At 41.6% G+C, this 12,120-nt stretch overlaps 1 protein-coding gene across 6 annotated transcripts in view; it reads right to left on the minus strand.

Moving 5' to 3' along the window:
• The window catches only part of TJP2 (tight junction protein 2), a 114,396-nt gene that overhangs the window by 52,952 nt on the left and 49,324 nt on the right, over nucleotides 1–12,120 (minus strand). The window contains exon 1 of one of the 6 annotated variants that reach the window (XM_079112029.1): nucleotides 3,260–3,770. The exons of 4 other annotated variants lie outside the window; for them this stretch is intronic. In XM_079112029.1, coding sequence (XP_078968155.1) covers nucleotides 3,260–3,331 — 72 coding nt within the window. In that variant the 5' untranslated portion in view covers nucleotides 3,332–3,770. Of the gene's footprint in view, nucleotides 1–3,259; nucleotides 3,771–12,120 lie in introns of those variants that run through there. One more of the 6 variants, XM_079112027.1, reaches the window with a different exon arrangement.

Here is a 12,120-nt window from a genome sequence, read left to right on the forward strand (position 1 = left end):
TAGTCCACAAAGTAGTGACCCCTTTCCTGGTAGAGGCCCTAGAGGAATGTATGAATAGGTGCCTAAGGGCAGAAAGATAAGAATATTCACAGGAGCAATGTCCTCATCAGCAAAGTCCTGGAAACAACCCAAAGATCTATCAAGAGCAGAACACACAAATACGTTGTGATATATTTCTAAAATAAAATGTTGTACTGTAATGAGAACAAACAAACCCCAATCACACACACCACAACACAGGTACATCTCAAATACAACGCAGAGTGGAAAACACCCCTGAAGGAGGTGGGGAGTGAGGCGTTATTTCTAGGTGTTTAAAAAAAGAAAAAGAAAAAAAAAGGGCCAAGAAAACTAAAATTAATCTTTTGTTTAGGGACATGTGTGCATGTATGTATGTATGTATGTAGTAAAAAGATAAAGAAAAAACCAGGGAATGAGATCTACAAAATTCAGGATGAAGCAGCCTGGAAAGGAGGCAGAGGGTGAGGTGGGAAGGGACACAAGCACCTTGTATTTCATCCTGGTGAGGGCGGATGGATGTGTGTGGTGGGCTCATGGTATTTAATTTTGTTTTGTTTTGTTTTGGGAAAAAGTTTAATTGCTTTGCTAGCAAAGGAGAAGCATGGGGACTCCTGTCCCAGAGACTGTGATTCTGCCCATCAAGGGGAGCAGGGGCTTTGAAAGAGGTGATTCAAAGGCTCCATTCTACATGTTCTCTGTCTGGAGTTGTAATTCAACTGTTGATTTGGGAGAAAGTAATTTCTGAGATCTTCTGGTGCCATCCCCCAAAGTCTGAATTACTTTGTTCCCATGGTGGGTGTGTGCTCAAGGACAGATAACTCTGCCTAGGATGGGGAAGAACAGTAATCCTGTTCCTCCTGTGATTAGGGAGGGGAAGAGATTAGGGGGGAGGAGGGAGAGAGGAAGAGAAACATGTCCTTTTAAAAATAAGTCACAGTGGCAGAGCAGCAAGGGCTATATTCAAAGCATAAAGTGGACCACTGTTACATTTCCCCACTGTCAATTTCTGCATTCAAATTTTATGGAAAATGGACGATGACATGTCCAATCTGCTTCCTGCTGAAAGAGGGCAAATATGGGGGAAGTGACCCAAAGTCCTTGTTCTCTATCAGGTAGGGCATGGACAGTTAAGTGTGTTCAGCATCAGGGCGGTCCAGAGGTCCAATGGTGCAGATGGCAGGTGACTGGACAAGGTATACATAGGGCAGGGATCATGCTAAGACAACAAGGCAGCAAAGCATTACCTTTTTGTAAACAATTAGCAATTAGTAAACAAATTATTAGCAATTGTAAACAAAAAGTATTTTTTTAAACAAAAATACTAATTGTAAACAAAAAGTATTAGTATTTCAACCAGTCTCTGAACACCATGAAGACAGTAACTCATAATGATATTGGTGAAAAACAAATTTTGTTAGGAAGATTCGTAGGTCTGTGAGATCAGGCTCAAATTAACTCAGGACAAACTTTTGACTCTAGAGTCCTTTGTGATTATTATCAGGCACTACCACACAAGAACTTTCCTTTATAGTTTCCTACTTTACTTACTTTAGGTAGGGCCAACACAGGTATACATCTTAAGTTACACTTTTTTTTAATCGTTTTTCCTTTTAAATGTCCATGTTGGAGTGTGCTTTGGCTATACTCTCCTGCCAGGTATTTAAGACCAAGTTGGTCAAAACCGACCTTGTTCCTGTTTATGTTAAGAGTCAGCTGAGATTCCTTAGAGATCACTCTTGGGAATGTGCTAGAACCTCTTGGCTCCTTTAGCTTTCCTGTACCAGTGGTGCCATCTGCCAGGACGGGTCAGGGTCTTTCTGAGCATATGTGGCTTCTCTTGGGAGCATTATGGTATTTCATTTTTTATGCTTTATACTTTAGATACTTAATTCTTTTACAGTTACCAATCATTTCATAAATTAAAAAAAAATAGGTGAATTAACATCAAGGGGTACCTGATGCCTAACCAATGACTGAATACCTAATGGCATACCTAATACCAAATTTTTAATGAAGTCCCCATTTAGTAAAGTGAAAGAGCAAAAGAGAGTGCAGTCGCTTCTACTAGAGACAGGGCAGGTAGGGTGACTCGGGGTGAGAGGGAGACACACAAAGGCAGGGCCATTGGGCACAGGTGGAGATGCAGGCCAAGCCCAGAGAGCTGCAGGGTGCAAAAGACTGTCCATGTCACCTCTTCAAATTAGGGACCACAGTCCCATCCAGCAGGAAGCTCTCCAATGTGTTTTTCATCACTTTTCCTTTCCCTATAACTAGTATTAACAACAACCTCCTCCATTTATAACATGTCATTCCTAGATGCCAGAGAAAGATAAAAGTGGAATAATTTTTCTACCATAAATAAAAAACTTTGTGTTAACAATAAGGTATTTGTGCAAAGAAGGAACAGAAAGGAAACTAAAGCAAAAAGGTATTTGATCTGTTGTTTTATTTTTTAAATCCTCTACTTTTTATAAAGCTTATTTCCTTTGGAATCTTTGGCCAAAGAAAGAAAAATTTAATACATGTTTCATAAAGAATTAAGGAACATTTTAAAAAATAATCACAAAGCTGATACCAAAGTGTCTCGAAGTCCCTCTGAACAGGCAACTTTTAGACTCTATATCTACAAACTGCTGTTTCCTACTGATAAAGACCATAGCAAAAAGCAAAGACTAATGGAAATTACCCACTAGGGACATGACTAATAAAAGTCCCAAACCATAAAATAAAGACATGTTACACCACTACCTAAGCCCAAACTTATATGAAAGGGAAAAAAACATATGGCAAACATTTTTCCTATAAGTCTAGACATAAGACTAGACATAAGAGTAAGAATATAGATTTCTGCAGTATAAGAAAACAAAATGTTTTATCTCCAAACAAGAAACTCTCTCTCTCACACACACACAAACATACAAACAATATGTTAATCTATACCTAGGAAGCAAAACCATGCCAAGAGATTCCCAGTACATGGAAAACAGCAGCCTTTAATTCAAAAATCCAGCAAGAAGCTATCAATTTCACTTAGGTCTGCTAAAAATAAGACAAGTATTTAAAAACCCACCATTGACTACAGTCCACAATGTGCAATCTCACAATTTGTTACTGAAGGCTGCCAGGGCACAAATAAATCCGAGGATAAAGGAGACACTGTGAGAAGGGGTTTGTTCCCCCTCCCTTCCCTCAAAGAAAGGTTGGGAAAGAAAGGGGGAGAGCTTGCAGGGGGACTCACATGGCTTTTCAATCTCCCCAACTTTTTAACAGCCTGGATCCACATCCTCTGGAGGACTTGAGCAGTCTTCATGCCTCTGGAGATTAAGGGGCCCGGCCACTGCCTACCTCCCAGGCTGTTCGCCCATTTCCATCACTCCACGTGGTTACGTAAGGCGGACACAATAGTGGCCCACATTCCCAGCAATCCGTTGTCATCTCGCACAGTGACACATCCATACAGCAGGGACGCCAAATGCTTTGAAAAGCACCACTTGTGAGGCAAAAAGAAAGCAGCCTGGAATTGAGCCACTTTACCAGCTTTCTTTTTTTCCTCCCTCTCTCCAGCATGAGGGAACTGGGGCACTGGAGTAGATATTTCTTTTAGGCATATAAAACGATTTGGAACTTAAATGGAACTTATTAAGTACAGTTAGCCCTCCATATCCACTGGTCCTGCATTTGACCAAACATGGATCAAAAATACTTTAAAAATGTTTTTGTCTCTACTAAACATGTGTGGACTTTGTCAGTATTCCCTGAATGATACAGTAGAACAACTATTTACATAGTCTTTACATTATTTTAAGAATTATAAGTAATCTAGAGATGATTTAAAAGATATGGGAGGATACATGCAGGGGATATGCAAAACTACATCATTTTATATAAAGACTTGAGCATCTGGGGATTTTGGTGTCGATGGGAGTCCTACAACCAATCGCCTAGGATAGCGAGAGATGACTGTAAATGCAGCATTTTAGGGCAACACCATGGAAAGGAATATTTAGAGATTTATTTTCATAGATTCATATAGGACATACAAGGTACAAAACAGCTAGAAATAAACTGGTAGTGTTTCAGGTGAACTGAACCACTAAGGCTAACAGAGAAATTAAAAGGCATAAAAAGAAAATGTTTCACAATCTTGGAAATAACTAGAAGATAACCATACCGGAAGTCCGGGCAGTTCAGAGCCAACTCAAGAGACAGATTGCTTGCTCAGCAAAGTTCTCTCCTCTTACTAAACTTTCTGTAAATTTAGCAGATAAAAGAATAACAAAGTGTAAGTAGAGGACAGGGAGGAGTAGAAGTACAAAGTTTCAGATTCCAACTCGCTAAGGCTGCATGGGATGCCCAGGGCTTGAGAGCTGAGCCTAGGATTTCAACAGCATGATCCTGGGGGGCCCCGGGCAATCCTGCCAGCATACTGTATGTTACATACCCCTGGGTTGGACCAAGAGATATGCAGGTGAGAGTGCCCCTTCTGATTTGAGACTGGGATGTACATCAAATTGGACCATAAGATCGAAACTATCTAAAAAGCAACTTGAAGCAGTGGCAAGAAAGTGAGTTTTAAAATGACAAGACCTGGGGTGCAATCCTTGTTCTGTGGGTTAGCTGTGGGGACTTGGATATATCATATCCTCTATAAAACCAAGATGAAACCATCAGTACCTCACATGGTCAACAAGAAAGGAGGCAAGCTCTACACAGCACTTGTGCTAAATAGGTACCTGAAAATGTTCATACCCCATCCAGGATTTCACCATTAAGGTTTTTTGTTTTCTATTAATATTTTGTTTTAGTTATAGGTGGACACAATATTTTTATTTTATTTTTATGTGGTGCTAAGGATTGAACCCAGGGCCTCACGCGCGCTAGGAAAGCACTCTACCACTGAGCCACAACCCCAGCCCCACCATTAAGTTTTTGATACAGTTCTTCCAATGTTTGAGCTAAACAAGATGGAAAGGGAAGGAACATTTACATTTCAAATCTTACAAGGAAGAGGGCAGAAGGTACAACCAGGAACCCTTGGAAGCCAGAACGGCCAAGGTTTCTGGGCCCAAGGACAGAAAAGTAGGAGAATCCAAGCATCTGTGGGAGGATCAGGCCTTAGGAAGACTCTTGACCTCACCCGGAGGAGGAAACAGATAATTCTTTCCAACAAAAGTTCATGTATACTGTCCAGAAGTCCCAGGTATCCCAGAATATAACATTCTTTTACACTGGTTTCCAAAAGTCAGTATGGCCATATGACATTTTAATTGTACTAAAAAACACAAAACAAAATTTATCATTTGAGCCATTTCTAAGTATACAGTTCAGGAGCAGGTTTGAATGCATGTGTCCCCCTAAAATTCATATGTTGGAACCAAAGGCCCAGTATGAAAGCATTAGGAGGTGAGTTCTTCAGGAGATGACTAAGTCAAGATGGCTTCAGAGAACTAGCTGGACTCTTTTAAAGCCCATCTGCCTTCTGTTATGTGAGGATGCAACATTTGTCTCTCCCACCTCTTCTGTCATGTGAGGATCCAGGAACAAGCAGAAAGCAGTCCTCATCGGACACCGCTGGCACTTGATCTTGGGCTTCCCAGCCTCCTAATCTGTGAGGAAATAAATTTCTGTTCTTCATAACCTACCCAGTTTCAGGTATTTTGTTCTAGCAGCAGGAATGGACTGACAGTCGTGTACTCACACTGTTGTGCAATCAATCTCCTGAAATTTTTTTATCTTGAAAACTGAAGTTCTGTACCCATTCAACAAATCCTGGCAACCACCATTCATTCTACTTTCTGATTCTATGAATTTTCTACATTAGATTCATCACTTAAGCAGAATTACACAGTACCTGTCTTTCTGTAACTGGCTTACTTTACTTAGTATAACAATATCAAGATTCATCCAAGTTGAAGCAATGTGTCAGAATTTCCTTCCTTTTAAAGGTTGAGTAATACTCCACTGTATGTATATGACACATCTTTGTTTATCCATTCATCCGATGATGAAACTTGGAATGTTTCCACCTCTTGGCTACCATGAATAATCCTGCCATGAACATGGGAGTGCAAATACGCCATCACTCATTCTTGACTCATTCATTCAACCAATGTTTATCAAGTGTAATGTGTTACAAGAGCAAGTGAAAATCAAAACATACAATACTGCTCCAAGGAAGCTCCCCAAGAGGCAGCACCTGATACCATCAGGTGGACAAGGGAGGCTTTTGGTGAGGAAGGGGCACTGAGATGAGGTTTGAAGTAATGAATAGGATCGGGTGGAGGACGTTCACAAAGCAGCACAGCGCAAAGACCCTGGGTAGGAAACAAATTCACTACCTTCATAAAATAAAAATGGCCGTGTGGGGCTGGGGCAGGATGAGTGATGGGTGACTAGCAAGTACATACAATATCGTGACCACAAGGGAGAGAGTTTTCAGCTGGGCCAGGGAGGTCTGGGGAGGAGGGAGGTAGGCACCACCACAGGGAGGTGTCTTCTCCCCGTGTCCTGTCTGAGTTCCTTCAGGATGATTAATGTGAAAGGGGGTGGACACTGATCATGGAGAGAATGGCACTCTCAGAGCTGGGAGCAACCACCTACAAGGTGCCTGCAGACACAGTAAGTACCTGGTGAGGCTGGAGAGTGAGCCATTTAGTTACACAAGCAGGGATCCACATTCCCAGCATGGATGGACACACTGAATCACCTTGATCCACAGCTTGGGAGCACTAAGACATGTGCCCACCCAGGCCAGGGTGCTGCAATGGTTATGAGATCAGAAGGGAAGGAAGTTAGTAACATTCAGTAAGGCACCGCACCTGAGTATTCCTGTGACTTTCTAGAGAGTAACACATCCCCATGGTTAGCTGTGACTGTCCCCATTTTACACACAGGGAGTTTACACAACTCACCATGTCAGATTACGACATGTGCTTTCCCCACACTAAGCACTCAATAAATGTTCCTTCCATGGATCTCTGCAAGGAAGGAAGGAAACGGAGAAAAGGAAGGAGGGAGGAGAAAGCCAAGAACGACGGAAGAGGGCTGGAGGTGTGGCTCGGTGGTGCAAAGCCCTGGGTTCCATTCCAGCACCAAAAAAAAAAAAAAAAACCTGGCACAATGGCACACATGGTAATCCCCACAACAAGGAAGGCTGAGGCAGGAAGATCACACGTTCAAGGCTAGCCTCAGCAACTTGGCAAGGTCCTGTTTCAAAATAAAATACAAATAAGGGCTGGGAATAGTAGCTCAGTGGGGGAGTGCTTGCCTAATATGCGCAAGGCCCTGTGGTTGATCCCAAGAAGTGCAAAAGAAAAAAAGAAAGGAAGGAAGGAAGACAGAGAGAAATTGGAATCACCGAGGTTCCCAACAGGCTCCAACCTACAGGTGGGAATCCTTGGGAGGACATCATCCAACAAATGATCAGTGGTTTTCTGCATGAAGCTTCACTCTGGTATTTTCTGTATGTCTGCTTCATCATTTTAGAAACCAACTGAAATCCCAGGAAGAGTGTAAATAAACAGCAAACCTTGGGTGAGGGGCAAGCCACAGCCTACCTTACCTATACCTGGAAATAGGACTTTTCTGGTTTCCTCCCTTGGGACTTTTTTGGTTTCCTCCCTTTCCCCCAAGAAATTAGTCTTATTTTAACTATTATAAAGAATTTAGTCAAAAATCTGCTCACTGCGGGTGAGGTTGTGGCTCATGGCAGAGCGCTTGCCTAGCACATGTGAGGCACTGGGTTGGATCCTGATGTCACATAAAAATAAATAAAGGTATTGTGTCCATCTACAATTAAAAAATAAAACATAAATTTTAAAAATCTGCTCACGGGACACAATTTTGAAATATCTCTCCAATAAATAAACAGGAACTGCTTTTGCCCACAGAAGGCAGAAAATGAGCTCAACGATTTTCCTTCCTATAATTTTTAACATTATAAAACAAGTCTTTGGCTTCAGGGCACTTACCTGTGGTCTCTTCAAAGTTGAACCCTTCCTGAGAATAGTAAATTAGTTGCCAGAGAACTAAACAACCACTTATGCAATATTTGGTTCAGAAATAAAACCTGTCATGGTTCACTCCATATTCCACAAGTGACTCAGCTCCAAATGTGTCAGGGTTCCTTACACTCCCATCACAACCCACTATGGTGAGTCTTGACTGTGTGAACAGTTAAAACTGGTGTGCACAGTGTGCCTGCAGCACATGCCTCGCAATAGACACAGCCTGAGCACAACCAAGTTTAAAGAAAAAAGATCCTCATGGAAGTTTACAGAGGGGTTTCTGACAGGTTACTAGAGTGAGACTAGAACCCCAACTCATTGCTGAAGAGTGCCAGAATTACTAAGTATTTTGGTTTTTTGTTTTTTTTTAATCCCATTGCCCTCTTTCATAGCTAGAGTAAAATTTCAGCACACTTCCAATAAAGAACAGGGAGAGAATGACAGTAGGCTGGGGAATACAATCTGTAATTCTGAAAGGAAAACTGTGCTAAAATAAAATGCAAAGGACAAAAGACTCCAAGAACAAGCTTCCAGCGAAGACTGTTCTCTAGTGTATGCATGTGCAAATATGTAACAATGAATCCCACTGCTGTGTATGATTATAATGCACCAATTAAAAAAAAAAAAAGATTCTGCTCCTCAGCCCCCCTGTGAGCTTGTCACCCACTCAATTCCACTGCCACAGGTCACCAAGAACACTGTCAGTCATTTTACAAAGTGAAACAAGGAAATTACCACGAAAGCATTTTGTAAAATCCAGGCTGGTAAACCTTCAAGTGGGACGTGGGGAGGTCATAAACCCCCACAATGCTGGCCATAAACATGGTGTTATGAGCTTTTAGGCCAGCACACGTCCCTGGCTCTAACTTTAGCTCCCTACATGCCCCAGGCTCCAGGACCTGGAGCAGTTCACCTGGTAAGGTTCAGTTGCCTCCTATGTCCAATGGCGTTGGAGCTCAATGCTCTATTAGAAAGGGGACAACAGGATAAAGGGCTGCTTGTACAGTCCCGCTCCACGCCCCCGACAAAAGCAGTCTCACTGATAAAGGTTTCCATCATGAATACTGCAGCAGCCAGGTAAGATCTACTCCCAAGTAAGAATACCTGTTTCCTTCTCAGAAGAGGACTAAGAACACATTGTAGAACCCATGAGAAGGGAAAATATATGTTCACACAAAAACTTGACACAAATGACATTCTCAGTGGCATTATTTATAATAACCAAACAGTGGAAATTGCCCAAATGTGCATCATCAAATTGCAACAAAATGTGAATCAGCCACACAACAGGCTCAATCACAAAAAAGAATGAAGTACTAATACATGCTCCAACATGGGTGAATTCTGAATTGTAAGTAAAAGAAGTTATATGCAAAAGGACAAAGGCTGTATGATTCGATTGGTGTGAAACGTCCAGAAGAGATGAATCCAAACAAACTGAAAACAGTAGTTGTCCAGAGATGCAGAGACTTGGAGGGAAACGGGAAAGACTGTGGGCTTCCTTGTGTGGAAAGGCTGAGCAACTCAGTGGGAAATCAATGAAAGCCACTGAATGCACACTTGATGTGAATTCTATCTCAATAAAGTTACTTCTTAAAAAAATATTCTTTTAGTTATTGATGGATCTTTATTTTATTTATTTATATGCAGTGCTGAGAATCAAACTCTGTGCCTCACACATGCTAGGCAAGTACTCTACCACTGGGTTACAAACCTAGTCCCTAAAGTCACTACTTTTTAAAAAAATGTTTGCTTTAGTTGAAGGTGGACACAATACCTTTATTTTATTTTTATGTGGTGCTGAGGATCGAACCCAGGGCTTCATGTATGCTAGGAGAGCACTCTACCACTGAGCCACAACCCTAGCCCTAAAGCCACTTTTTAAAAGCACCTATCAGATGCTGTAGTCAGAAAGTAGGGACTCAAATCCATACTCTGCCATTTACTTTGACCAAGTTATGTAACTTCTCCTTGCCTCAGTTTCCCCTACCTGTAAAGCATGGGCAGTAATAAGGTCCACCCTTTTCAGGTTTTTATGAGAATTTAATCATATTAATGCATGCACAGAATCTGAGGTAGTGCCTGGCACAAAGTAAATGCTCAATCAATTTTAGCCATTATCAATATCATAATTACTAGACGTGTTTTATAGAAAAGAGACTTAAGTCAGAGAGGTAAAGGAACTTGATGGAGATCATAGAAGTAAAAGGAAGGAGAGGACACATTCTAACCCAGGAGCCTCTTTCCTTTCCTTTCCTTTGAACTTGCCTCTTTCACTACACACCTTCTGTGCCCTTCAAAATCCAATGGTGACAGGTCCCTGGCCTTCAAACCAAAAAACCCCATGGTTGTTGGTGCTTATGGACAAGAGTAGTCATGGACTGGATCACTCTGACATCCCAGAACTTCTTAACCAGCTTGATGGCTATTTCTAAGGAGTCATCCTGGGTCCAATAACCCATCTCAGTAATTCTTACGCAGTAGTTTGGTAAGTAGAGGATACAGGGAGTCAGGTCAGATTTTATTTCTGGCTCTTTCAACAGCCAGTTTTAGGTACACATTCCCAAGTTCCCCCAATTGATGGGCCTTTGTGAACACACATGTAAAACAAGACCTGAAACACATCATCACTTACTTTAGCAACATGCCAGATGCTGTGCCAAGTGTTTTATGGCTACTGCCTACTAATCTAAAAACCCTGTAAGATTCCTCCCTTTTTTCACATATAAAAATGTAAGACTTGAGGTTAGGGATGTAGCTCAGTGGTAGAACACAAACCTAGCACGCATGGGCCCTGGGTTTGACCCACAGCCCTGAGGAGGTGGGGCGGGGGGGCGGAATGTGGGATAAAGAAAAAGAAAAGATAAGCACAGGGCAAGGCCCCAGAGCTCACAGGGGATTGGTCACAATTGGGATTCAGATGGGTACAGTTTGATTCTAGCAAGATGTGAGGCACACAGACAACAATCAGCAGGTAATGACACGTGAGACCTCTGTTCACGGTTCTGGTACACTAAGCTCAGGTGTAATTTAAACAGACCATTCTTATTTGTAATTACAAAGAAGTCATTAATAAAGCCAAAAAGGAAGGTGCTAATTTGGCAACAAAGACAGAGTCCTGTTTACCCTGCGATTTTATATCTGACTCAGTCCATATAACACTAAAACATAGCTTCACTTGGGAAAAAAAAAAAACATATGTACAAACCACCACCCAATAATAGGCACCAAGATAAAGAAAATTATAAACTGCTTTGTCAAACGGCAGGTTAGAAAACCAATTATTAGCAGGGTGTGGTGGGGCACACCTGTAATCCCAGCAACTCTGGAGGCTGAGGCTGGAAAATGGCAAGTTCAAAGCCAGCCTCAGTAACTTAGCAAGCCCTAACCAACTCAGTGAGACCCTGTCTCAAAATAAAAAAATTAATAGGACTGGGAATGTGGTTCGGTGGAAAAGTGCCCTGGGGGTTCAATCCCTAAAGAAAAAAGAGAAGAAAAGAAAAACAATTATTAGAATTGCTTGGTTGAATGCTGCCTGCATGTAACATACACAAAGTCAGCTGTGACCTCCCAGACCTAGAACTCCGTCAGAGGAAGCTCACACAGAAAAGAGACTGATGCTTCTGTTGTATCCCAGTGAGCCCAGTTAATCCCACAAAGCCATTGAGCCTAAGTACAGAGGCCTGAGCCCCAAAGACAGACCTTTCCTTTTGGAACTGAGGAGGAAATGCTGGAACTGAAAGAAATTTCCCCTTACATACCACATCACCCATAGCTGGGAGCTTGTTAGAAATGCAGAATCTCAAAAAAAAAAAAAAAAAAAAAAAAAAAAAAAAAAAAAAAAATTAAAATAAATAAATAAATAAAAGAAATGCAGAATCTCATGTCCTACGTTGAACCTGTTGATAGGAATAAGCATTTGAACTAGAGCCCATGTGAAGAATATGTACATTAAAGTTTGAGAAGCACCCACCTAGCAGTCCTCTCCCACAAAACTCCTGCCCAACAATGTCCTATAAACGTGTTGTTCAACACAAAAATCACCAGCCACACATGGCCACTGAGCATTTGACATGTGGCCACTGCAACTGAA

The sequence above is a fragment of the Sciurus vulgaris genome (assembly GCF_902686455.1).
Source record: "Sciurus vulgaris genome assembly, chromosome: 15".
Lineage (NCBI taxonomy): Eukaryota > Metazoa > Chordata > Mammalia > Rodentia > Sciuridae > Sciurus > Sciurus vulgaris.